This window comes from Oncorhynchus nerka, linkage group LG11 (assembly GCF_034236695.1).
Source record: "Oncorhynchus nerka isolate Pitt River linkage group LG11, Oner_Uvic_2.0, whole genome shotgun sequence".
Lineage (NCBI taxonomy): Eukaryota > Metazoa > Chordata > Actinopteri > Salmoniformes > Salmonidae > Oncorhynchus > Oncorhynchus nerka.
The window spans coordinates 23,777,767-23,805,713 of record NC_088406.1 but is presented as its reverse complement, the minus strand read 5'-3'; the positions used below and the strand labels follow the sequence as shown (position 1 = coordinate 23,805,713).

Here is a 27,947-nt window from a genome sequence, read left to right as displayed (position 1 = left end):
TTGTCCTCAGACTCCATCCGGATCTCATGTGAAGATTTTGCAATTCCATCCCCAACCATGTTGTTCCACCTTGATTGTCCCTCGAGATAGTCTGATTTATCTGTCATTGTTATCATGGATTCACACACAGAACTGATGTCCCCTCTCAATGACTTACAGATTGCTGTCATCTTGCTGTTCTCCTGCTTCAACTCGTTGAGCTGACCCTGGGAGAACTGCAAACTGTTCTTCAGGTCCTGGACCTCTCTGGTCAGGTCATCTATTCTTTTATTAGTAGAATTCATGAGTATTTGGACAAAACAATTGAAGCTATTTTCTTGTTGTTGTAACAACTGCTTGTAGGTCTCTTTATGTTTGTTTAAAAGATCCTTCGCGTGTGATAGAGAGACACCACTGGCACTGTACTCAGTGGTACTCCCGCCGGCATTGGTCTTTGTCATGATAGCTAGCAACGTATGTTAGGCTGTTACTCCTCACAGTTCCAGACAAGGCAGGAGACAGAAAATGTAAAACAACAAACAGCAGGGATCTAGACAGCCACAAACCCAGGACAATCCGCGCTCCCAGCCACAATGGCTAAAAGCGTCACGGGCTATGTTCAAGAACACCTCGCTAGCTTTTATTTCCAGCTAGCTAGCAGCTAGGCTAGCTGCGACGCCAAATAGGTCCTCACACCCGTCCTTGGTTGGCAGGATCACTGGAAAGATACAAGCAGTCCCAGCAACTGATGCCAACTGCGTCGCGGGTTCCAAAATAAGAAGCTAGGTACCTACCAAGAACATTAATATACTTTTAAACAACACACTTTTCAAACAAACAAAACCGAGCTCTTCCTCGTTCCGTGTACAACAGGAAGTGACGTTCACCTACAGATTACCCAGTGGTATATTACTATAGGAGAGACATGTAGATTACCCACTGGTATGCAAATTGAAGTGGGTATAGGGTGTCAGGTAAGGAAGAGGTGATATGACCCTTAACTAGCCTCTCAAACCACTTCATGATGACAGAAGAGAGTGCTACAGCGATAGTCATTTAGTTCAGTTACCTTGGCTTTCTTCGGGACAGAAACAATGGTGGACAACTTGAAACAAGTGGAGACAGCAGACTGGGATAGGGGAAGATTGAATATGTCTGTAAACACCCCAGCCAGCTGGCCGGCGCATGCTCTGAGGACGCGACTAGAGAAGCCATCTGGGCCGGCAGCCTTGCGAGGGTTAACACGCTTAAATGTCTTACTCACGCCGGCCATATAGAACGAGAGACCACAGTACTTGGGAGCGGGCCGCATCGGTGGCACTGTGTTATCCTCAAAGCGGGCGAAGAAGGTGTTTAGCTTGTCCGGGAGCAAGATGTCGGTGTCCTTGACGTGGATAGATTTCCCTTTGTAATTTATGACTGTCTGTAGACCCTGCCACATACGTCTTGTGTCTGAGCTGTTTGTCTCTGTACTGATGTTTTGCCTGTTTGATTGCCTTACGGAAGAAATAACTACACTGTTTGTATTCAACCATATTCCCAGTCACCTTGCCATGGTTAAATGCGGTGGTTCGTGCATTCAGTTCTGCGGGAATGCTGCCATCTATCCACGGTTAATGGTTTGGGTAGGTTTTAATAGTAATAGGGGGAACCACTATACACTTTCTGATGAACTCAGTCACCTTGTCCGTGTTTAAGTAAATGTTATTCTCAGAGGCAACCCGGAACATATTCCAGTCCATGTGATCAAAAAAATCTTGAAGCATGGATTCCGATTGGTCAGACCAGCGTTGAATAGACCTTAGCACAGGTACTTCCTGTTTGAGTTTCTGCCAATAGGAAGGGAGGAGCAAAAGGGATGTTGTGATCTGATTTGCCGAAGGGAGGGCTTCTTTCGAGCATGGATTAAATTCCTTATATTAGTTTTGCATCTCTGCCTCCTTGGGTTATTAATTTCATGGTTTTGAGTGCGAGTACCTTTTGAACTCTACAGATATTTTCTCTCCCACGCACCGGCTGCCTTTCATTCTAGTCTGAGCACAAACCCTCATACTTTTGAACTCTAAAGATATTTTCTCTCCCACGCACCGGCTGCCTTTCATTCTAGTCTGAGCACAAACCCTCATACTTTTAAACTCTAAAGATATTTTCTCTCCCACGCACCGGCTGCCTTTCATTCTAGTCTGAGCACAAAACATCATACTTTTGAACTCTACAGATATTTTCTCTCCCACGCACCGGGTGCCTTTCATTCTAGTCTGAGCACAAACCCTCATACTTATAATCAACATAATAATTCAAATTTCCTGCCGCTGCAGAATTATTTTCCTGCTGTAGCAAACTGGCTCAAATTAAGATCCTACATCTGTAGACGCACACACACATAGGCCACTCACCTGGGCTTCACATGAAAAAAAATAAAGAAGTGCCCTCCTGTAAGAAAGGCTGTGATTGTGGTGAACAGAATGGGCATTCAATCATTTTTGTCCTGGGTGCCTGGAAGTGTGTGTGTGTGTGTGTGTGTGTGTGTGTGTGTGTGTGTGTGTGCACGTGTACAGGTGTAGGATCCTAATTGGATCACCCTGTTGCAGGTGAAATTTAAAACTTGTAGTGTATTTGTGGTTTAAAAAGGCTTCTGAAGTTTGTAAATTTCACTTGACATTTCAGACTTGATTTTCCTTTAAGAAAAATGTATCAACCCCTACGAAAATGTCCATGAATTATAATCCACATAATAGCTCACATTTCCTGTTCCTGCAGGATTATTTTCCTGCTGTAGCAAACAAATTTGGCTCAAATTACGATCCTACATGTGCATGTACTATGAACATTTTTGCTTTGTACAGCTATTTCAGACTTCTCTGATGGAGCATAGAGTGGTTGAAAGCTGGTGATTTGGGAACAGCCTCCTGCAGTCCTGAGAATGAAGGAAAAGCCATTCTATCGTACTGTACTGGCATATTGGAAACCTTTTGACTGTCTCTGCGACACCTGAGCACAAAGATTTCTATTCAGGAGACCGTGGGTGGCCACAGAACAGCTCTTTAAGAACATAAAGAACATTTAAAAAATCTTCTAAGTCTTCTACATGTAACAAGTATTTTGGGGTGTAAGGGAAAATGTATGGGTGTAAAAAGTGCATATTTACTTTAGGAATGTAGTGGAGTATAAGTAAAAGTTGTCCAAAATATAAATACTAAATTAAATTACAGATACCCAAAAACAATACTTAAGTTGTACTTCAAAGAATTTTTACTTATTTACGTTACACCACTGATCTTTGATGCTTCCAAAACAAAAGCTGCAACACAGCTAGTAAGAAGAAACATAAAGACAGAGAGAGGTACACAGGAAGTGAAGATGGAAAAAAAACGGGGTGGCAGGTAGCCTAGTGGTTAGAGTGGAGGGACGGCAGGTAGCCTAGTGGTTAGAGTGGAGGGACGGCAGGTAGCCTAGTGGTTAGAGTGGCGGGTTAGAGTGGAGGGACGAGGTAGCCTAGTGGTTAGAGTGGAGGGACGGCAGGCAGGTAGACTAGTGGTTAGCCTAGTGGAGGTGGCGGACGGCAGGTAGCCTAGTGGTTAGAGTGGAGGGACGGCAGGTAGACTAGTGGTTAGAGTGGAGGGACGGCAGGTAGACTAGTGGTTGGAGGGACGGCAGTGGAGGGACGGCAGGTAGCCTAGTGGTTAGAGTGGAGGGGCAGGTAGCCTAGGCAGGTAGCGGCAGGTAGCCTGGTGGTTAGAGTGGCGGGACGGCAGGTAGCCTAGTGGTTAGAGTGGAGGGACGGCAGGTAGCCTAGTGGTTAGAGTGGAGGGACGGCAGGTAGCCTAGTGGTTAGAGTGGCGGGACGGCAGGTAGCCTAGTGGTTAGAGTGGCGGGCAGGTAGACTAGTGGTTAGAGTGGAGGGACGGCAGGTAGGTAGAGTGGCTAGTGGTTAGAGTGGAGGGACGGCAGGTAGCCTAGTGGTTAGAGTGGAGGGACGGCAGGTAGCCTAGTGGTTAGAGTGGAGGGACGGCAGGTAGCCTAGTGGTGGAGGGACGGCAGGTAGAGTGGTTAGAGTGGAGGGACGGCAGGTAGCCTAGTGGTTAGAGTGGCGGACGGCAGGTAGACTAGTGGTTAGAGTGGAGGGACGGCAGGTAGCCTAGTGGTTAGAGTGGCGGGACGGCAGGTAGACTAGTGGTTAGAGTGGAGGGACAGGTAGCCTAGTGGTTAGAGTGGAGGGACGGAGGTAGCCTAGTGGTTAGAGTGGAGGGAGGCAGGTAGACTAGTGGTTAGAGTGGAGGGACGGCAGGTAGCCTAGTGGTTAGAGTGGCGGGACGGCAGGTAGCCTAGTGGTGGTTAGAGTGGAGGGACGGCAGGTAGCCTAGTGGTTAGGTTAGCCTAGTGGTTAGAGTGGAGGGACGGCAGGTAGCCTAGTGGTTAGAGTGGAGGGACGGCAGGTAGCCTAGTGGTTAGAGTGGCGGGACGGCAGGTAGCCTAGTGGTTAGAGTGGAGGGACGGCAGGTAGCCTGTTGGTTAGAGTGGCGGGACGGCAGGTAGACTAGTGGTTAGAGTGGAGGGACGGCAGGTAGCCTAGTGGTTAGAGTGGAGGGACGGCAGGTAGTGGTGGTAGAGTGGAGGGACGGCAGGTAGCCTAGTGATTAGTGGAGGGACGGCAGGTTAGTGGTTAGTGGAGGGACGGCAGTGATTAGGTAGCCTAGTGGTTAGAGTGGAGGGACCTAGTGATTAGAGTGGAGGGACAGGTAGCCTAGTGATTAGAGTGGAGGGACGGCAGGTAGCCTAGTGGTTAGAGTGGAGGGACGTTGTGATTAGCAGGTAGCCTAATGTTTAGAGCGTTGGGCCAGTAACCAGCAGGTAGCCTAGTGTTTAGAGCGTTGGGCCAGTAACCAGCAGGTAGCCTAGTGATTAGAGCGTTGGGCCAGTAACCAGCAGGTAGCCTAGTGATTAGAGCGTTGGGCCAGTAACGCAGGTAGCCTGGTGATTAGAGCCCAGTAACCAGCAGGTAGCCTAGTGATTAGAGCGTTGGGCCAGTAACCAGCAGGTAGCCTAGTGATTAGAGCGTTGGGCCAGTAACCAGCAGGTAGCCTAGTGATTAGAGCGTTGGGCCAGTAACCAGCAGGTAGCCTAGTGATTAGAGCGTTGGGCCAGTAACCAGCAGGTAGCTTAGTGATTAGAGCATTGGGCCAGTAACCAGCAGGTAGCCTAGTGATTAGAGCGTTGGGCAGGTAACCAGCAGGTAGCTTAGTGATTAGAGCGTTGGGCCAGTAACCAGCAGGTAGCCTAGTGATTAGAGCATTGGGCCAGTAACCAAAAGGTTGCTAGATTGAATCCCTGAACTGACAAAGTAAAAATCTGTTGTTCTGCCCATGAACAAGGCAGTTAACCCACTGTTCCCCACTGGCCGTCATTGTAAATTAGAATTTTTATTTTTAACTGACTTGACTCGTTAAATTAAAGAAACACACACAAGAGCCGTCATATTTGCAGCCAGCCCATAAAGTGGGTTACGAAATCAGTTGTCTAGACTCCTGTGTTCAGGGGCACAACCTTGGTTTTAGAAGTGGGCAGGACATATCCTGGCGGGGGGCTGGGGTCCTCCCTCCAAATTTTTTGGGGTATCTAAAGCCAATTTGGGGTCAGTTTTATTGTAAATAAGAATATAATATTTTTTAAACACTTCTACATGAATATGGATGCAACCATGATTATGGATAATCCTGAATGAATTGTGAATAATGATGAGTGAGAAAGTGCTAACCTCCCTGTTAATGTAATGGTGAGAGGTTAGCATGTCTTGAGGGTATGATATTTGTGTGTCTGTAACTTTCATTGTTCACGATTCATTCAGGTTTATCTGTAATCATGGTAGCATCCACATTACTGTAGATGTGTTTAGAAACATATTATATCCTTATTTACAATGAAAGTGACTCCAAAATGACACAATACATTATTTACCATTAATTTCTATTGGGCACAAAATAATCTGAAACACAACTAAAAGAAATAGCAAATGCATACAACAAATGTCACAAATCACAAGCTTGATGCAGTCATTCCGTGCTATGAATATGGAACCAGATACTTAACTTTGTACTACATTAATATACATAGAATTTGTCCAAATACTTTTGCCCCCCTAAAATGGGGAGACTATGTACAAAAAGTGCCGTTACTTCTAAACGGTTTACCCAAAATCGATTAAAATAACCTCAAATTAAAGCTGACTGTCTGCACATTAACTTCATAGTCATTGTTTGATATCAAATCCAAACTTTTAGAGTATAGAGCCAAAAGAAGAACAAATGCTTCACTGTCCCAATAATTACGGAGGGCACTGTAATTCATATCATAGGCCTAATAGTAATGTAGAGCTCTTTTACTTTCAATCAATATAGCTGGATAGCCCTGTCATGCCCCTAGTCTCCACCAAACTGCAGCGCCCCAACCCAACACACCCCACTCAGCTTTAGGATCTTAGTGAAACATTCATTATTGGTTTCAGGTGTGTTAGGCCAAAGCCACAGTGACAACCAACATTACGGCAGACCTCCAGGGCCAGGACGTGGGCATGTTTTCAACATTACGGCAGACCTCCAGGGCCAGGACGTGGGCATGTTTTCTACATTACGGCAGACCCAGGGCCAGGACGTGGGCATGTTTTCAACATTACGGCAGACCTCCAGGGCCAGGACGTGGGCATGTTTTCAACATTACGGCAGACCTCCAGGGCCAGGACGTGGGCATGTTTTCTACATTACGGCAGACCTCCAGGGCCAGGACGTGGGCATGTTTTCAACATTACGGCAGACCACCAGGGCCAGGACGTGGGCATGTTTTCTACATTACGGCAGACCTCCAGACCTCAGGGCCAGGACGTGGGCATGTTTTCAACATTACGGCAGACCTCCAGGGCCAGGACGTGGGCATGTTTTCAACATTACGGCAGACCTCCAGGGCCAGGACGTGGGCATGTTTTCAACATTACGGCAGACCTCCAGGGCCCGGACGTGGGCATGTTTTCTACATTACGGCAGACCTCCAGGGCCAGGACGTGGGCATGTTTTCAACATTACGGCAGACCTCCAGGGCCAGGACGTGGGCATGTTTTCAACATTACGGCAGACCTCCAGGGCCAGGACGTGGGCATGTTTTCAATACAGACTCCTTTTCAAATCAAATCAAATCGTATTCGTAACATGCGTCAAATGCAACAGGTGTAGACCTTACAGTGAAATGCTCACTGACAAGCCCTTAATTAACCAACAATGCTGTTTTAAGAAAAATACCATTGTGATTTTGCTATTGCAATTGTTTGTAGGCTGATGTAGCCAAATTGTATCTATGATCGTACGCTATCCATTTATGTTTTTTGTATGCTATTTTATTATATGAGAATTAACCAATGATATCAGGCCACACCCGGCCATGATTACAGACACCTATGTGTGTCTTTTGACACTATATAAATGAGTCATCCCGCAGTGTTTGTCATTATACCCTGATGAAGACAGCTTGTCTGTTCAAACGTTGGACATAAATATTTTTGCATCTGACCTCCTATAGTGTGCTGCTCTCCTTTATTTTTTAAAGAAAAATACCAACACATTTTTTTAAAGATAAAAATATAAGAAATAAAAGTAACAAATAATTAAAGAGCAGCAGTAGAATAACAATAGCGAGGCTATATATAGGTGGACCGGTACAGAGTCGATGTGCGGGGGCACCGGTTAGTTGAGGTAATTGAGGTAGTATATACACATGTGGATAGAGTTATTAAAGTGACTTATGCATAGGTAATAACAGAGAGTAGCAGCAGCGTAAAATAGGAGGGGGGGGGGGCAATGCAAATAGCCATTTCATTAGATGTTTATAGTCTTATGGCTTGGGGGTAGAAGCTGTTTAGAAGCCTCTTGGACCTAGACTTGGTGCTCCGGTGCCGCTTCCCGTGCGGTAGCAGAAGAAAAGTCTATGACTAGGGTGGCTGGAGTCTTCGACAATTGATGGGGCCTTCCTCTGACACCGCCTGGTATAGAGGTCCTGGATGGCAGGAAGCTTGGTCCCAGTGATGTACTGGGCCGTACCCTCTGTAGTGTCTTGCGATCGGAGGCCGCGCAGTTGCCATACCAGGCAGTGATGCAACCATGCTTTCGATGGTGCAGCTGTAGAACCTTTTGAGGATCTGAGGACCCATGCCAAATCTTTTCAGTCTCCTGAGTGGGAATAGGATTTGTTGTGCCCTCTTCATGACTGTCTTGGTGTGCTTGGACCATGTTAGTTTGTTGGTGATGTGGACGCCAAGGAACTTGAAGCTCTCAACCTGCTCCACTACAGCCCTCCTTTTCCTGTAGTCCACAATAATCTTCTTAGTCTTGATCATGTTGAGGGAGAGGTTGTTGTCCTGGCACCACATGACCAGGTCTCTGACCTCCTCCCTATAGGCTGTCTCATCGTTGTCGGTGATCAGGCAACAATACTGTTGTGTCATCGGCAAACTTGATGGTGTTGGAGTCGTGCCTGGCCGTGCAGTCATGAGTAAACAGGGAGTACAGGAGGGGACTGAGCATGCACCCCTGAGGGGCCCCGCTGTTGAGGATCAGCGTGGCGGATGTGTTGTTACCTACCCTTACCACCTGAAGGCGGCCCGTCACGAAGTCCAGGATCCAGTTGCAGAGGGAGGTGTTTAGTCCCAGGGTTCTAAGCTTAATGGTGAGCTTTGAGGGCACTATGGTGTTGAATGCTGAGCTGTAGTCAATGAATAGCATTCTCACATAGTTGTTCCTTTTGCCCAAGTGTGAAAGGGCAGTGTGGAATGCAATAGAGATTGCATCATCTGTGGATCTATTGGGACGGTATACAAATTGGAATGGGTCTAGTGTTTCTGGGATAATGGTGTTGATGTGAGCCATGACTGGCCTTTCAAAGCACTTCATGGCTACAGACGTGAGTGCTACGGGTCGATAGTCATTTAGGCAGGTTACCTTAGTGTTCTTGGGCACAGGGACTATGGTGGTCTGCTTGAAACATGTTTGTATTACAGACTGAGACAAGGAGTCTGTAACACAGTATTCCATATAAGGCATCCAGACCTTTTGAAAGTTGCACAGTATACCCTTAATCTTGTTTTAAATCAAATCTAGTGACACATAACTTGAAATTTCTGCCATCCATTGTTACATTGTGGGTGGATAACCAACCTTCCAATTAATGTCAATGCATTTCTTAGCTGCTATAAATGCTAGGTTACACAGTTCCTTGTGATAACAATCTCAAAAACAGGGAGAAGGGAGAATCTGTAGACATGCTGAGATAAAAGAACATACTCTTTGCCAGAATGCAGCCAGCCTTCACAAGAGCGAGCATAACATATGCAAATATGTCCCCTTGTGTTTTACACCTCCAGCAGAGGAATGACATTTCTGAGTGCATGATATTCTGTTTCACTGGCATATAGTACGTTCTATGGATGGTCTTCAACTGCAGTAATTTATGTCTGAGATTATATGAACATGATGGAGCATTCAAACACATCTGTTTCCATTCATTCATTTAAAAAAATATATAATTCACCTTTATTTAACCAGGTAGGAACAGTTGAGGACAAGTTCTCATTTACAACTGCGACCTGACCAAGATAAAGCAAAGCAGTGCGACAAAAACAACACAGTTACACATAAACAAACGTACAGTCAATAACACAAAATAAAATAAAAATAGAAAAATCTATGTACAGTGTGTACAAATGTAGAAGAGTAGGGAGGTAAGCAAAAAATAGGCCCTAGAGGCGAAAAAAAATACAATTTAGCATTAATACTGGAGTGATAGAAGATGATGTACAAGTAGAGATACTGGTGTGCAAAAGAGAAAGAGGGTAAGTAATAATACGGGGAAGAGGTAGTTGGGTGTGCTATTTACATATTGGCTGTGTACAGGTACAGTGATCGGTAAGCTGCACAGACAGCTGATGCTTAAAGTTAGAGAGGGAGATATAAGACTTTTTATAATTCGTTCCAGTCATTGGCAGCAGAGAACTGGAAGGAAAGGCGACCAAAGGAAGTGCTGGCTTTGGGGATGACCAGTGCAATATACCTCATCATCATCAATAGTGTCTCCCAGGTTTTATTTTACATTTATTTTACAGGTTTGTCAGACTGCCTTAATAAAATGGTTTAAATATTTGAAGCTTCAGGCTTGCCCAGTGTTTGCTGCAGAGTCTGAGCATGTGAAGAGAACGCACAAGTAAAAAATGATATACTACCCTCGTGTGGTTGACAGACAATTACAATCCATGTTTGGCATAGAAGTTGTTGCTGGTGAGCCCAGTCTATAACAAAAAGTGGGTGGCTATAGCACACGACACTCTCAGGACAGCGAGTAGCCTACTGGTTAGAGAATTGGAGCAGTAACCGTAAGGTTGCTAATTGACCCCCATTGAGCCAACAAGGTGAAAAATCTGTCTATGTGCCCTTAAGCAAGGCACTAATTGTTCCAAAGTTGCTGTTGGCAGATCCTAGCTGTGACCCCACCCCCACTGTGTCTCAAGGAGTTTGGATATGCAAAATAACGCATTTGAAATAGGCAAATGTAATCGCCCACCTACAGTGTCTTGTGAAAGTATTCACCCCCTTGGGATTTTTCCTATTTTGTTGCCTTACAAACTGGAATTAAAATTGATTTTGGGGGGGGTTGTATCATTTGATTTACTCAACATATTTATTTTTTTATTTTACCTTTATTTAACCAGGCAAGTCAGTTAAGAACAAATTCTTACTTTCAATGACAGCCTAGGAACAGTGGGTTAACTGCCTGTTCAGGGGCAGAACAACAAATTTGTACCTTGTCAGCTCGGGGTTTGAACTTGCAACCTTCCGGTCACTAGTCCAACACTCTAACCACTAGGCTACCCTGCCGAACCAATATCTAACACTTTGAAGATGCAAAATATTTAAAAAAAAAACTTGAGCGTAAATAACTATTCAAGTCAATACTTTGTAGAACTACCTTTTGCAGAAATTACAGCTGCACGTCTCTAGGCATATGTCTGTATAAGCTTGGCACATCTAGTCACTGGGATTGTTGCCCATTCTTCAAGGCAAAAATGCTCCAGCTCCTTCAAGTTGGATGGGTTCCGCTGGTGTACAGCAATCTTTAATTCATACCACAGATTCTCAATTGGATTGAGGTCTGGGCTTTGACTAGGCCATTCCAAGACATTTAAATGTTTCCCCTTAAACCACTCGAGTGTTGCTTTAGCAGTATGCTTACGATCATTGTCCTGCTGGAAGGTGAACCTCCACCCCAGTCTCAAATCTCTGGAAGACTGAAACAGGTTTCCCTCAACAATTTCCCTGTATTTGGCGCCATCCATCATTCCTTCAATTCTGACCAGTTTCCCAGTCCCTGATGAAAAACACCCCCACAGCATGATGCTGGTGTTCTCGGGGAGATGAGGGGTTTTGGATTTGCGCCAGACATAGCGTTTATCTTGATGGCCAAAAAGCTCAATTTTAGTCTCATCTGACCAGAGTACCTTCTTCTATATGTTTGGGAAGTCTCCCACATGCCTTTTGGTGAACACTTTAAGCAATGGCTTTTTTTCTGGCCACTCTTCTATAAAACCCAGCTCTGTGGAGTGTACGACTTAAAGTAGTCCTATGGACAGATACTCTAATCTCCGCTGTGGAGCTTTGCAGCTCCTTCAGGGTTATCTTTGGTCTCTTTGTTGCCTCTCTGATTAAGCCCTCCTTGCCTGGAGTTTTGGTGGGCGGCCCTCTCCTGGCAGGTTTGTTGTGCCATATTCTTTCAATTTTTTTATAATGGATTTAATGGTGCTCTGTGGGATGTTCAAAGTTTCGGATATTTTTGTATAACCCAACCCTGATCTGTACTTCTCCACAACTTTGTCCCTGACCTGTTTGGAGAGCTCCTTGGTCTTCATGGTGCCGCTTGCTTGGTGATGCCCCTTGCTTAGTGGTGTTGGAGACTCTGGGGCCTTTCCGTACAGGTGTATATATACTGAGATCATGTGACAGATCATGTAACACTTTAATTGCACACAGGTGGACTTTTAAAAACAAATTATGTGACTTCTGAATGTAATTGTTTGCAGCAGATCTTATTTAGGGGCTTCATAGTAAAGGGGGTGAATACATATGCACGCACCACTTTTCCGTTTTTTTTAAACATTTTTTGAAGCAAGTTTTTTTCTTTCATTTCACTTCACCAATTTGGGCTATTTTGTGTATGTCCATTAAATGAAATCCAAATAAAAATCTATTTAAATTACAGGTTGTAATGCAACAAAATAGGAAAAACGCCAAGGGGGGTGAATACTTTTGCAAGGCACAGTAATAAATATCAACCCTCTACTGCAATCATTTTGGATTACCCTATTTTGGAAGATTTTGTCTTTCTGATAATGTATCAATATTATAAAACAATCTTAAATAATATAAAACACTTTTACCCCCAAACACAATCTTTATGGGTTGCCTCAGGGTAATGCTGTGGGTTAAGTAATTGGATTCTGCATTCTGTAGGCTTTTACATAATGAAGGAAGAGCAAGGCTACTCAGCCAGCACTAGTTTCAAGAAACACTTACTCAGGTGCATGACAACATTTCCTTTCCGTGAGACTTTACTCAGTTGCGTGGCAATGATGGGGTGAAAGTTCCGATGATAATAGTGTTATTTTGATCTTATCAGAGGGGTGATAAAACATTTCAGACATCGACCTTTGACCCCTTCAAAGCAACTCAAGAGTTCAATTCACATCACAGTCAAACTGTTATTTTGATGTGATGCAAATGCAATAATCGTGTGAAATACAGCTCCGTTTCAATTTGAATTAAATTACAACTTTATTGTCCCCGCAGGTAAATTAATTGTGTAGTCAGGAGTACATACAACACAATATATGCAGAGCAGTTGTTCAGCTGTTGTTGGTTGCATGTATTTATGGAATAGGATTGTGGTTTAGGGTAACTCAATCCTGATAAATGAATAACGCTGGGTTCAACCTACACCAAGCTCAGGGATGATCTATGTCCTTAATTCAGTGTTGATGAGCTCAAGGTCACATTCGGAATACTAAATGATTCACATTACTGTAAACATCTCTCTCACACACACACACACACACACACACTACTCAACATTGATTATGAGAAGGGATTTCAAGTCAGAAATACGGTAGGTTATTGTAATTCATTAGGGAGAATTAAAGTCAAAGCAAATATAACCACAAACCACTTACAGATATAGAGTTAATTCACAACCTGGGAAAATGTACCGAACGTTGTTTTACTTTCCCTGCAGATTGCATCGAGCCTGGTTGCCAGATCTGTAATACTTTAGCCTGATTCCCTGGGCTAAAGAATAGGAGTTGGCTAAAGCACCTACACATCTGGCAACCAGAATAGAATGCGGGTTAAATGCAAATGCCAGTGTGTTGCTTTGACTCCTATTATTTTTCTGTGTCTTAACATGAAGAAAATAGTCAAATGTACACAGTGTATTCTGTGTTTGAACTAGAAACCTAGTCTATATTTATTCTTGTTTCAGAAGAGAGAAAGGACCTTCTGACCTTCTCCTCAGCATTGCTTTTTAGTGTCTGCGTTGACAGGTGACAGGGGAACTAGCTCTCATTGCTCTAGCTGGTGCTCTCCATATTGTTTCCTTTCTGCATCATTACGATGAACAAAGGATCTGGCTAGCCTGTTGAGAGGCAGTAGGTTAGCTGATGCTAAGTGCCTCCACACTTGACACACACACACACACACACACACATACAGACGGACAAACACACATACAGTCACACACACCTGTCCCTTCTCTCTATAAGGAATATAGAGAGTGTTATCAGGCGAACCCTGCCCCTTAGTTCCACACGTAAACAGGCTGTATATAAAGGTTGGGACCATAGAATCTGACTCTACCTCTTGCAGTGTGTGTGTGTGTGAGCAAATTCCCCATAGACAGATACAGGGCATATACAGTAACACAGACCCGGCCGGTGCCAAGATGCCTGCAGACTTCAACGGACAATGGGTGATGGTCACCAATGAGAACTTTGATGATGTCATGAAGGCCATTGGTAAGCTGTTGTTCTAATGTCTGTTGGAAAATAGCGACATAAGATACAGAGAGAGATACTAGATATGCAGCGAGAGATATTACGTATTTATTTTTATTTATTTTACCTTTATTTAACCAGGCGAGTCAGTTAAGAACAAATTCTTATTTTCAATGACGGCCTGGGAACAGTGGGTTAACTGCCTGTTCAGGGGCAGAACGACAGATTTGTACCTTGTCAGCTCAGGGGTTTGAACTCACAACCTTCCGGTTACTAGTCTAACGCTCTAACCACTAGGCTACCCTGCTGCTGAGAGATATGCAGAGAGATAGTAGATATGCAGAGAGATATTACATATGCAGAGAGATATTACATATGCAGCGAGAGATATTACATATGCAGAGATACTAGATATGCAGAGAGATATACTAGATATGCATAGAGAAATATGGGATATGCAGAGAGATGCTAGATATGCAGAAATCTGAATACTAGATATGCAGAGCTAGAGATAATCTAGATATGCTTTACTGGAGAGATACTAGGTTGTGCATAGCTACATTTACTGGATAATCTATCGCCAGTTTTGAGAGATACTGGAATGCAGAGATTTTTTTCTCCAGACCCTGGATATGCATCTGAGACATTCACTGGATCTCACAGCAGAGGCTGCTACCGTGGATATGCATAGAGACATATTGGATATGCAGAGAGAGATACTGGAAATGCAGAGAGAGCCCCTCCGGGCCTTCACAACTGGACTGCCGACATACTGGCTCCTGATGAGAGAGCCCATCTAGCTAACCGTATGTCTTACCGGAGAGAATAGACAATCGGACAATTTATTTATTTTTATTATTAACATGTTTCTTCTTGAGCCTCTATAACATATCTAGATTTTTTTGATTTGGATACTAGATATAATCAGAGAGAGATACTAGATATGCAGAGAGAGATACTGGATATGCAGAGAGATACTGGATATGCAGAGATACTAATGATATGCAGATTGCTGTACTGGATATGCTTAGACTGAGAGAGAGATACTGGATATGCAGAGACACATGCAATGACATACTGGATATGCAGAGATACTGGATATGCAGAGATACTTTGTCTGATATGCAGAGAAACCTCCTTTTACTCTCTGAGACGTACTGGATATGCAGAGATACTAGATATGCAGAGAGAGAGATAATGGATATGCAGAGATACTAGATATGCAGAGAGAGAGATACTGGATATGCAGAGATACTGGATATGCAGAGATACTGGATATGCAGAGATACTGGATATGCAGAGATGCTGGATATGCTGCTGGATATGCAGAGATACTGGATATGCAGAGATACTGGATATGCAGAGATACTGGATATGCAGAGATACTGGATATGCAGAGATACTAGATATGCAGAGAGATATACTGGATATGCATAGAGAGATACTAGATATGCAGAGAGATACTAGATATGCAGAGAGATACTAGATATGCAGAGAGATACTAGATATGCAGAGAGATACTAGATATGCAGAGAGATACTAGATATGCAGAGAGAGATACTGGACATGCATAGAGATACTGGATATGCATTGATCTCAGACATACTGGATATTTTTTAAAAATGCCTTCCTAGAATGAGATACATATTTATGAAGAGACATACTAGATATGCAGAGAGATACTAGATATGCAGAGATATACTAGATATGCAGAGAGATACTAGATATGCAGAGAGATACTAGATATGCAGAGAGATACTAGATATGCAGAGAGAGAGATACTGGATATGCAGAGATACTGGATATGCAGAGAGAGATACAATATATGAGAGAGAGCTATGAGACATGCAGAGAGATACTAGATATACAGAGAGAGATACTAGATATGCAGAGAGAGATACTGGATATGAAGAGATACTGGATATGCAGAGATACTAGATATGCAAAGAGATACTAGATATGCAGAGAGAGATATTGGATATGCAGAGAGAGAGATACTGGATATGCAGAGAGAGAGATACTGGATATGCAGAGATACTAGATATGCAGAGAGAGAGATACTGGATATGCAGAGATACTAGATATGCAGAGAGAGAGATAATGGATATGCAGGGATACTATATATGCAGAGAGAGAGATACTGGATATGCAGAGATACTGGATATGCAGAGATACTGGATATGCAGAGATACTGGATATGCAGAGATACTGGATATGCAGAGATACTAGATATGCAGAGAGAGAGATATACTGGATATGCATAGAGAGATACTAGATATGCAGAGAGATACTAGATATCTAAGATACTAGATATGTAGAGAGATACTAGATGTGCAGAGAGAGATACTGGATATGCAGAGAGATACTAGATATGCAGAGAGATACTAGATATGCAGAGAGATACTAGATATGCAGAGAGATACTAGATATGCAGATAGATACTAGATATGCAGAGAGATACTAGATATGCAGAGAGAGATACTGGACATGCAGAGAGACATACTGGATATGCAAGAGACATACTGGATATGAAGAGACATACTAGATATGCAGAGAGATACTAGATATGCAGAGAGATACTAGATATGCAGAGAGATACTAGATATGCAGAGAGATACTAGATATGCAGAGACATACTAGATATGCAGAGAGACATACTGGATATGCAGAGAGATACTGGATATGCAGAGATATACTGGATAGGCAGAGATATACTAGATATGCAGAGAGATACTGGATAGGCAGAGACATACTGGATATGCATAGAGCGATACTAGATATGCCGAGTAACAAACTGGATATGAAGAGAGATACTGGATATGCAGAGAGATATACTAGATATGCAGAGAGAGATATGAGATATGCAGAGAGATACTAGATATGCAGAGAGAGATACTAGATATGCAGAGAGAGAGATACTGGATATGCAGAGAGAGAGATACTGGATATGCATAGAGAGATACTAGATATGCAGAGAGATATACTGGATATGCATAGAGAGATACTAGATATGCAGAGAGATACTAGATATGTAGAGAGATACTAGATATGTAGAGAGATACTAGATATGCAGAGAGAGATACTGGATATGCAGAGAGATACTAGATATGCAGAGAGATACTAGATATGCAGAGAGAGATACTGGACATGCATAGAGAGATACTGGATATGCAGAGATACTGGATATGCAGAGAGAGAGATACTGGATATGCAGAGAGAGACATACTAGATATGCAGAGAGATACTAGATATGCAGAGATACTGGATAGAGAGATACTGGATATGCAGAGATACTGGATATGCAGAGATACTAGATATGCAGAGAGAGATACTGGATATGCAGAGAGATACTAGATATGCAGAGAGATACTAGATATGCAGAGAGATACTAGATATGCAGAGAGAGATACTGGATATGCAGAGAGATACTAGATATGCAGAGAGATACTAGATATGCAGAGAGAGATACTGGACATGCATAGAGAGATACTGGATATGCAGAGACATACTGGATATGCAAGAGACATACTAGATATGAAGAGAGATACTAGATATGCAGAGAGATACTAGATATGCAGAGAGATACTAGATATGCAGAGAGATACTAGATATGCAGAGAGATACTAGATATGCAGAGAGACATACTGGATATGCAGAGAGACATACTGGATATGCAGAGAGATACTGGATATGCAGAGAGATACTGGATAGGCAGAGACATACTGGATATGCATAGAGCGATACTAGATATGCCGAGTAACAAACTGGATATGAAGAGAGATACTGGATATGCAGAGAGAGATACTAGATATGCAGAGAGAGATACTAGATATGCAGAGAGATACTAGATATGCAGAGAGAGATACTAGATATGCAGAGAGAGATATGAGATATGCAGAGAGATACTAGATATGCAGAGAGAGATACTAGATATGCAGAGAGAGATACTAGATATGCAGAGAGAGATACTAGATATGCAGAGAGAGATACTGAGATATGCAGAGAGAGATACTAGATATGCAGAGAGAGATACTAGATATGCAGAGAGATACTGGATATGCAGAGATACTAGATATGCAGAGAGATACTGGATATGCAGAGATACTGGATATGCAGAGAGAGATACTGGATATGCAGAGAGATATTGGATATGCAGAGAGAGATATTGGATATGCAGAGAGAGATATTGGATATGCAGAGAGAGATACTGGATATGCAGAGAGATATTGGATATGCAGAGAGAGATATTGGATATGCAGAGAGAGATACTGGATATGCAGAGAGAGATACTGGATATGCAGAGAGAGATACTAGATATGCAGAGAGAGATACTGGATATGCAGAGAGAGATACTGGATATGCAGAGAGAGATACTAGATATGCAGAGAGAGATACTGGATATGCAGAGAGAGGTACTAGATATACAGAGAGATACTAGATATACAGAGAGATACTAGATATACAGAGAGATACTGGATATGCAGAGAGAGATACTAGATATGCAGAGAGAGATACTGGATATGCAGAGAGAGGTACTAGATATACAGAGAGATACTAGATATACAGAGAGATACTAGATATACAGAGAGATACTAGATATACAGAGAGATACTAGATATGCAGAGAGAGATATTGGATATGCAGAGAGAGATATTGGATATGCAGAGAGAGATATTGGATATGCAGAGAGAGATATTGGATATGCAGAGAGAGATATTGGATATGCAGAGAGATACTGGACATGCAGAGAGAGATACTAGATATGCAGAGATACATACTGGATATGCAGAGAGAGATACTAGATATGCAGAGAGAGATACTGGATATGCAGAGAGAGATACTAGATATACAGAGAGATACTAGATATGCAGACAGAGATGGTGGAGAGGGAGGGAGGGAAGGAAGGGGTGGAGACGAGAGAGGGAATTGAAAGAGAAAGAGTGTGTTGTGTGTGTGCATATGTCTATGAGTGTGTGCATATGTCTATGTGTGTGTGTGTGTGTGCATATGTCTATGTGTGTTTGCACGAGGGTTGTTGATAGAGAGGGGGATGTCAGAGACAATGTTAGTGTAAATACTTTATTTGAGAGTGTTAGTGAGTGAGATTGTGAGAGAGAGAAAGGATGATGTGGTGCTGCTTCAGTTACTTATTGAGCTTCTGTCATGGCGACTTAACCTCCAATGTTTGTGTGAATGGCTCCCGCTTGTTACCACGTCGAACAAATATTGATTTACTCTTTTAAGCATTTTTATCATCCCCATTCAAGAGAAAAAAAATCCCATCCCAAGCTCTGCCAAGAGAGATACCCTCGATATCAAAACTCCTCCGTGTCAAAACTCCTCCGTATCAAAACTCCTAGATATCAAAACTCCCTCCGTGTCAAAAACTCCTCCGATGTCAGAGAACTCCCTCCAGTGTCATAACTCCTCCGTGTACTAGATCCCTCCGTGTCATAACTCCCTCCGTGTCATAACTCCCTCCGTGTCATAACTCCCTCCGTGTCATAACTCCCTCCGTGTCATAACTCCCTCCCTGTCATAACTCCCTCCCTGTCATAACTCCCTCCCTGTCATAACTCCCTCCCTGTGATAACTCCCTCCCTGTTATAACTCCCTCCCTGTTATAACTCCCTCCCTGTTATAACTCCCTCCCTGTTATAACTCCCTCCCTGTCTCCCTCCCTGTTATAACTCCCTCCCTGTCAATGTCCCTCTAGTGTAAATCCCTCTCTGTCATAACTCCCTCTCTGTTAACTCCCTCCCTGTTGTAACTCCTCCCTGTTATAAATCCCTCCCTGTCATAACTCCTCCCTGTTATAACTCCCTCCCTGTTATAACTCCCTCCAATAACTCCCTCCCTGTTATAAATCCCTCCCTGGCATAACCCCTCCCTGTTATAACTCCCTCCCTGTTATAACTCCTCCCTGTTTAACTCCCTCCCTGTCATAACTCCCTCCCCATTCAAGAGTCAAACTCCCTCTCTGTCATAACTCCCTCCCTGTCATAACTCCCTCCCTGTCATAACTCCCTCCGTGTCATAACTCCCTCCCTGTTATAACTCCCTCCCTGTCATAACTCCCTCCGTGTCATAACTCCCTCCCTGTTATAACTCCCTCCCTGTCATAACTCCCTCCCTGTTATAACTCCCTCCCTGTCATAACTCCCTCCCTGTCATAACTCCCTCCCGCTCAACCCAACAAATCCCAAATCCGAGGCGTCTCATTCCGTGCCGCTCTCTCATTTCCATGAACGGATTGAAAATCACAGCCATATGGAAACATAGGGAGGGAGAACATATTTGGATGGGTAATCAAAAGGAGAGACGGGTAGAAATTGAATTTACACTTTGTGGCCAATGCAGTGCAGGCTCACAGTTTAACTTATTCAGCTGTATTTCTGGTACAAGGCCATTTTAAAAAGGGTAAATGAGATTGTCAACAGAGCTGGTCTGAGTGGAATAGTAATTCTAGAACTTGAGCTCCAGTCTCATAACTGAAGAGGGGGACTGGTGGCTAATACACAAGGGAACACAACAAAACAGTATACTATACACACCTCACTGTTCAACCAAGGTGAAAAGAGTATATATGAAATAGGTTGGTGGTTTGAGCCCTGAATGTTGATTGGCTGAAAGCTGTGGTATAGCAGAACGTATAGCACAGGTATGACAAAATATTACTTTCAACTCTTCCAATTACATTGGTAACCAGTTTATAATAAAGCAATAAGGCCCAAGGGTTGTGGTACATGGCTAATATACAGTTGAAGTCAGAAGTTTACATACACTTAGGTTGGAGTCATTAAAACTCATTTTTCAACCACTCCACAAATGTATTGTTAACAAACTATAGTTTTGGCAAGTTGGTTAGGACATCTACTTTGTACATGACACAAGTAATTTTTCCAACAATTGTTTACAGGCAGATTATTTCACTTATGATCCACTGTATCACAATTCCAGTGGGTCAGAAGTTTACATACACTAAGGTGACTGTCCCTTTTAACAGCTTGGAAAATTCCAGAAAATTATGTCATGGCTTTAGAACCTTCGGATAGGCTAATTGACATAATTTGAGTCAATTAGAGGTAAACCTGTGGATGTATTTCAAGGCCTACCTTCAAATCAAACAAATCAGCAAAGACCTCAGAAAAACAATTGTAGACCTCCACAAGTCTGGTTCATCCATGGGAGCAATTTACAAACGCCTGAAGGTACCACGTTCATCTGTACAAACAATAGTACTCAAGTATAAACACCATGGGACCATGCAGCCGTCATACCGCTCAGGAAGGAGACGCGTTCTGCCTCCTAGAGATGAACGTACTTTGGTGCAAAAAGTGCAAATAAATACCGGAACAACAGCAAAGGACCTTGTGAAGATGCTGGAGGAAACAGGTACTAAAGTATCAATATCCACAGTAAAAACGAGTCCTATATTGACTTAACCTGAAACCTGCCGTTCAGCAAGGAAGAAGCCACTGCTCATAAAAAGCCAGACTACGGTTTGCAACTGCAATTCGAGAAAAATATCATACTTTTTGAGAAATGTCCTCTGGTCTGATGAAACAATAATAGAACTGTTTGGCCATAATGGGCAACGTTATGTTTGGAGGAAAAGGGGGGAGGCTTGCAAGCCGAAGAACACCATCCCAACCGTGAAGCACGGGGGTGACAGCATCATGTTGTGGGGGTGCTTTGCTGCAGGAGGGACTGGTGCACTTCACAAAATAGATGGCATCATGAGGCAGGATAATTATGTGGTTATATTGAAGCAACATCTCAAGACATCAGTCAGGAAGTTAAAGCTTGGTCGCAAATGGGTCTTCCAAATAGACAATGACCAAAGTTGTGGCAAAATGGCTTAAGGACAACAAAGTCAAGGTATTAGAGTGGCTATCACAAAGCCCTGACCTCAATCCTAAAGAAAATGTGTGGGCAGAACTGAAAAACCGTGTGCGAGCAAATAGGCCTACAACCCTGACTCAGTTACACCAGCTCTGTTAGGAGGAATGGGCCAAAATTCACCCAACTTATTGTGGGAAGCTTGTGGAAGGCTGCCGGAAACGTTTGACCCAAGTTAAACAATTTAAAAGGCAATGCTACCAAATACCAATTGAGTGTGTGTAAACTTCTGACCCACTGGGAATGTGATGAAAGAAATAAAAGCTGAAATAAGTCATTCTCTCTACTATTATTCTGACATGGTGTTCTTTGGCTTGCAAGCCTCCCCCTTTTTCCTCCGAACATAAGGACATTTCTCCAAAAAGTATGATACTTTTCTCAATGTGCAGTTCACATTCTTAAAATAAAGTGTTGATCCTTAACTGGCTTAAGACATTTTTACTCTGATTAAATGTCAGGAATTGTGAAAAACTGAGTTTAAATGTATTTGGCTAAGGTGTATGTAAACTTCCGACTTCAACTGTACCACGGCTAAGGGCTGTTCTTAAGGATACAGAAGGTATATCGGCCATATAACACAAACCCCCGAGGTGCCTTATTGCTTTTATAAACTGGTTACCAACATACTTTGAGCAGTAAAAATACATTTTGTCATACCCGTGCTATACGGTCTATCAGCCAATCAGATTTCAGGGCTCGAACCACCCAGTTTATAATAGCAATAGTTGCGTTGCGCATAAGAACAGCCCTTAGCTGTGGTATATTGGCCATATACCACACCCCCTCGTGCCTTACTGCTTCATTTTCGCCTGAATGACGTGCCCAAAGTAAACTGCATGTTGCTTAGGCCCTGAAGCCAGTTTATGCATAGAAATGTTAAAATAATGTAGGATAATATACCACAATATGGTAGGAGAAAATCCAAAGAAAAACCAACCTTAATTTTGTTTTTGAGAGAGACCATGCTCTTACAATGGCAAGTATAAGGGCATACTCAAGTCCCAGCTCCCAGGATGCAATTCCTATGGATTCCACAGGGTGTCAGCAGTCTATTTTCAAGGTTTCAGGCTTGTAACTTCAAAACAGATAAGAAATATCAGTTTTAGTACAGGGACACAGTCTTGGAAATTCGTGTTTGCATGCGCAATGAAGACAAGACACACCTGTAAAATCGGTTTCCTATTGAACATACTTATTTCCGTAAGAAATATTGTAGTTTGATTACATGTTAGGGTATCTGTCACGCCCTGACCATAGAGAGCCCTTGGTTCTCTATGGTGTAATAGGTCAGGGCGTGACTAGGGGGTGTTCTAGCTCAATATTTCTATGTTGGTGTTTTGTATGGTTCCCAATTAGAGGCAGCTGGCATCTAATTGGGGATCATATTTAGGTAGCCATTTAACCCACCTGTGTTTGTGGGATATTGTTTTGTGTTTGTGCATGTGCACCACTACTTTCACGTTTCGTTATTGGTTTATTGTTTTTGTTTAGTTTCACCATAATAAAGATGTGGAACTTCAATCACGCTGCGCCTTGGTCTGCTCATTACGACGATCGTGACAGAATATCCCACCAAGCAAGGACCATGCAGCGTGTGACGGAGGTAAAGTTTTGGACCTGGGAAGAAATTATGGGAGGTTGTGAGACCGCCGGGGACCGCGGCCACATAAACCCGAGGGGGTGGTCGGCGGAGCAGCGGAGAGTGGAAGAGCTGGTCATCAGTCAGGTGCCATCTGTGCCAGCTACCCGTACTCACCCTGAAGAGCCAGAGACCGTCAGGGAGGCGATGGAGAATTTGGGAGAGAGAGAGATGAGAGAAATGTTATGTAGGTGTGTTCTACACGGCATCCGACCTGAGGAGCCTGTCAGCAGTTTGGTCCTGTGCCAGCTCCCCGCACTAGCCCTGCAGTGCATGTCACCAGTCCGGTGCCACCTGTGCCGGCTCCCCAGTCCGGTACGTCCTGTGCCAGCTCCCCGCACTAGCCCTGCAGTGCGTGTCACCAGTCCGGTGCCACCTGTGCCGGCTCCACGCACCAGGCCTGAAGTGCGCCTTTCACCGTAATAAAGATGTGGAACTTCAATCACGCTGCGCCTTGGTCCGCTCATTACGATGATCGTAACAGTATTTGAGGAGTAAATCGAAACGCATTTTGACTTGTTGAAACAACGTTTAGGGGGTAGATTTTCGGATTCCTTTCTCTGCATGTTGAACGAGTGGATTACTCAAATCGATGGCGCCAACTTAACTGACTTTTTGGGATATAAATAAGGATTTTATCTATCACATCGACACTACATGTTGTAGCTGGGACCCTTTGGATGACAAATCAGAGGAAGATTTTCAAAAAGTAAGTGAATATGTAATCGCTTTTTGTGAATTTATGAAACCTGTGCCGGTGGAAAAATATTTTGATATGGTGTGCCATCCTCAAACAATCACATGGCATGCTTTCACTGTAAAAGCTACTATAAATTGAGCAATGCTGTTAGATCAACAAGAATCTAATCTTTTGACCAATATAAGACACTTGTATGTACCCAGTGGGACGCCTAGCCCTAAGAAGTTCATACTTCATACTCACAGTATACACTGAGTGTACAAAACATTAGGAACACCTTCCTAATATTGAGTTGCACCCCATTTTGCCCTCAGAACGGCCTCAATTCGTCAGGGCATGGACTCAACAAGGTGTCGAAAGCTTTCCACAAGGATGCTGGCCCATGTTGACTCCAATGCTTCCCACAGTTGTGTCAAGTTGGCTGGATGTCTTTCAGGTGGTGGACCATTCTGAAAAACCCAGCAGCATTGAGGTTTTTGACACACTCAAATCAGTGCGCCTGGCACCTACTACCATACCCCGTTCAAAGGCACTTAAATATTTTGTCTTGCTCATTCACCCTCTGAATGGCACACATACACAATCCATGTCTCATTTGTCTCAAGACTTACACTGATTGAAGTAGATGAAACAAGTGACATCAATAAGAGATTGGATTCACCTGGTCAGTCTATGTCATGGAAAGAGCAGAGCATCTTTAAACATTGACATTGTTGTTTCATTGTGTTTCCTCCAGATATTGACTTTGCAACCCGTAAGATCGCCGCCCACCTGACCCAGACCAAGGTGATCATCCAGAACGGAGACAAGTTTGAGACCAAGACCTTGAGCACCTTCAGGAACTACGAGGTCAACTTCACCGTCGGGGAGGAGTTTGAGGAGGTCACTAAGGGACTGGACAACAGGACGATCCAGGTAGGACCACAACCAATATGACCATGTCAGAGTGTCACTGCACTTCGTCCTAACTGGTTCCAACCCCTAACCTTTACCCTCTCCATGTTCTCTCCTTTTATTCTATTCCACCATTTCTATTTACATTTCTTATAGGTTTTCATCTCCTACTTTCCCTTGACTCTCAATTTGTTAATATGGTCACATAGCCCTCACACACATAGCCCACAATCCAAGCATCTTAAAAGGTTTGGCCCAGTCTCTCTCAGATTAGAATTCAAGAGACAGCCATAAGCACTGCTGTGGGTTGTTGACCCTGGCTTTATGGAAACATACACACATCTTCAGCCTGGACTCAGGGTTAGACGTAACATAGTAACCGAAAATACGGGACACCCAAATTAGTATGATATTTTACATTTGGTATGGTATGTTTTAATTTGTGGATAGACATCATCCACTTTGTATGATATGTTCTGCATTAAAATGTGTATGATATGTAACCAATTACAACTTTGGGGTTGCTAGACGCTCACGTCATCCACCCCGACCAACGTTTTTGCCTTAAGTAACCTTCTGTCTTATGCAACCATACCAAATGTAACATATACTAATTTGAGTTTCACCTATTTTTTTACTATGTTACGTCTATGATACCAGCCTGATATCATAGCTGTGGGACATTTGGGTAAATGCTTGTCTACGGTAAGCTAACTGTGTGTTCTTCAGACACTGGTTACCTGGAATGGAGATACGTTGGTGGCTGTGCAGAAGGGAGAGAAGGCCAATCGTGGCTGGAAGCAATGGATAGAAGGAGACCTGCTACACCTGGTGAGAGCAAGACAGATGGGGGGAGGGGTTTAGAGACAGAAATGTCCTAGACTTCAACTTGAACATACAGAACGTTACAGATTCTTCATACCTAATACAACAGAAGCTCTATACATTTAGTACATTTCTGAGGAGAGAGATAAAGAGACAGACAGCTATCAATCCTTCAGCTTTTATACATATCCTCATTCAGACTTACACTCTGGCCTTTTTCATGATAATAAAGTGAGAAGTTGCATGTATGTATGTCAATCAGTACAGTGGAAGTTGTAAAGTCAATCTTGTTTTCGAGCTCTGAGAAAGAGAAGTGATACTATAATCCCTATAGGGCTTCATGCCAAATGGCACCCTATTCCCTTTATAGTGCCCTACATTTTTACCAGAAGTGCACTATATAGGGCACATATGTCAAACTCATTTTATTGAGGGCCAAGTGTCTGCGGGTTTTTGCTCCACCCTTGTAATGATGAATTAAGGGTACTAATTAGTAAGGAACTCCCCTCACCTGGTTGTCTAGGTCTTAATAGAAAGGAAAAAACTGAAGCCAGCAGACAATCGGCCCTCCATGGAATGAGTTTACACCCCTGATATAGGGAATAGGGTGCTGGTTCGGATGCAGACTACATGTTATATGATTGTCTAATTGTCTTTCTATCCATCTCTTTTTTTCCAGGACATCTATGTTGAAGACAAAGTCTGCAAACAAGTATTCAAGAAGAAACCCTAAAACAGTCTTTGTTGTAATGTTAAAACAATTATTTCACCTTTATTTAACCAGGTAGGCCAGTTGAGATCAAGTTCTCATTTACAACTGCGACCTGGCCAAGATAAAGCAAAGCAGTGTGACAAATAAACACACAGAGTAGCACATAAACAAACATATAGTCAATAACACAATAAAAAATCTATGTACAGTGTGTGCAAATGTAGAAGAGTAGGGAGGTTTAGGGAGGCAATAAATAGGTCTTGGAGGTGAAAAAATGACAATTTAGCATTAACACTGGAGTGATAGATGTGCAGATGATGATGTGCAGGTAGAGATACTGGGGTGCAAAAGATCAAAAAGAACATTACATACATGTGTTTCTGCCTGCATAATTATGTTATGTATTTATGATGTGATTACATTTAATAAATACTTAATTCAATCCAAGCAGATGGGATGCATTGACTTTAAGTTAAATTAATATTTATATGGGTGTATATTGACCAGAGTTGACAGTACTTGCAAATAAAAACAAACAGTATGACCTTTTAAAAACATAACATTTCTTCTCAAATTAGCGCGTCATTGTGAGAGAACGGAATTGTGTAAATTGGCAAATCAATCGAATACATTGTACACTGTACAGTAGATGACCAGAAGAAGGCATATATGAATAGCGTACAGTACATGATGCTCAGTTGGGTTGTGAAGGCCTGCAGCCTTATCTACTACTTCACAGGGACAGATCTAAGTGATTATCAATGACATGACAGAAGATCTACGGAACCTTTCAACATGCAACAGTGAGGAGGTTTGGACTTTGAATACAAGATTGGGAGAGTATTCCTCACACCATCCAGGCTTTCTTATCAAGACCTGACAGATATGAAACCCTCAACAGGTGCAGTTAAATGATTTAAAGTAGAACACTTCGACCATCAAGCATAGGCATAGAGCTGGGAGCGTGTAACATTCTAATTGTTATGACACAAGTATGTGATTGCTTAGTTGGTTGGAACGTGCTTCTTGCAACACCAGCATGGTTTGAACTTTAGTCTGAACCAGCTATACTGGATGACTGTGATAATGCTCTCGGTAGCCGATGTGAATAAAACATTTAAACAGGTCAACATTCACAAAGCCACTGGGGCAGACGGATTACCAGGACGTGTACTCAAAGCATGCACGGATAAACTGTCAAGTGTCTTCACTGACATTTTCAACC

General features: G+C 43.0%; 1 protein-coding gene and 1 long non-coding RNA gene across 2 annotated transcripts in view; both read left to right on the top strand.

Annotated features, from left to right (window-relative positions):
- LOC135573953 (uncharacterized) overlaps nucleotides 1-27,169 on the top strand; it is a 31,221-nt gene extending 4,052 nt beyond the window's left edge. Inside the window, exon 2 of the long non-coding RNA XR_010465032.1 lies at nucleotides 26,959-27,169. This is a non-coding gene — a long non-coding RNA (uncharacterized LOC135573953). The remainder of the gene's footprint in view (nucleotides 1-26,958) is intronic.
- LOC115118102 (retinol-binding protein 2-like) lies at nucleotides 13,902-27,169 on the top strand. The gene is made up of 4 exons (XM_029646645.2): nucleotides 13,902-14,071; nucleotides 25,028-25,206; nucleotides 25,915-26,016; nucleotides 26,690-27,169. Exons 1-4 carry the CDS (start codon nucleotides 13,999-14,001, stop codon nucleotides 26,741-26,743), a joined length of 408 nt encoding a protein of 135 aa, XP_029502505.1. The 5' UTR covers nucleotides 13,902-13,998; the 3' UTR covers nucleotides 26,744-27,169.
- Nucleotides 27,170-27,947: the final 778 nt, after the last annotated feature.

Bases quoted from the DNA above. Each gene is read 5' to 3' on its own strand.
- LOC115118102 (XM_029646645.2), top strand. From the start codon at position 13,999: ATGCCTGCAGACTTCAACGGACAATGGGTGATGGTCACCAATGAGAAC. The intron at 25,207-25,914 runs GTAGGACCACAA...TGTGTTCTTCAG, and splicing joins TGGACAACAGGACGATCCAG to ACACTGGTTACCTGGAATGG. The intron at 26,017-26,689 runs GTGAGAGCAAGA...CTTTTTTTCCAG, and splicing joins AAGGAGACCTGCTACACCTG to GACATCTATGTTGAAGACAA.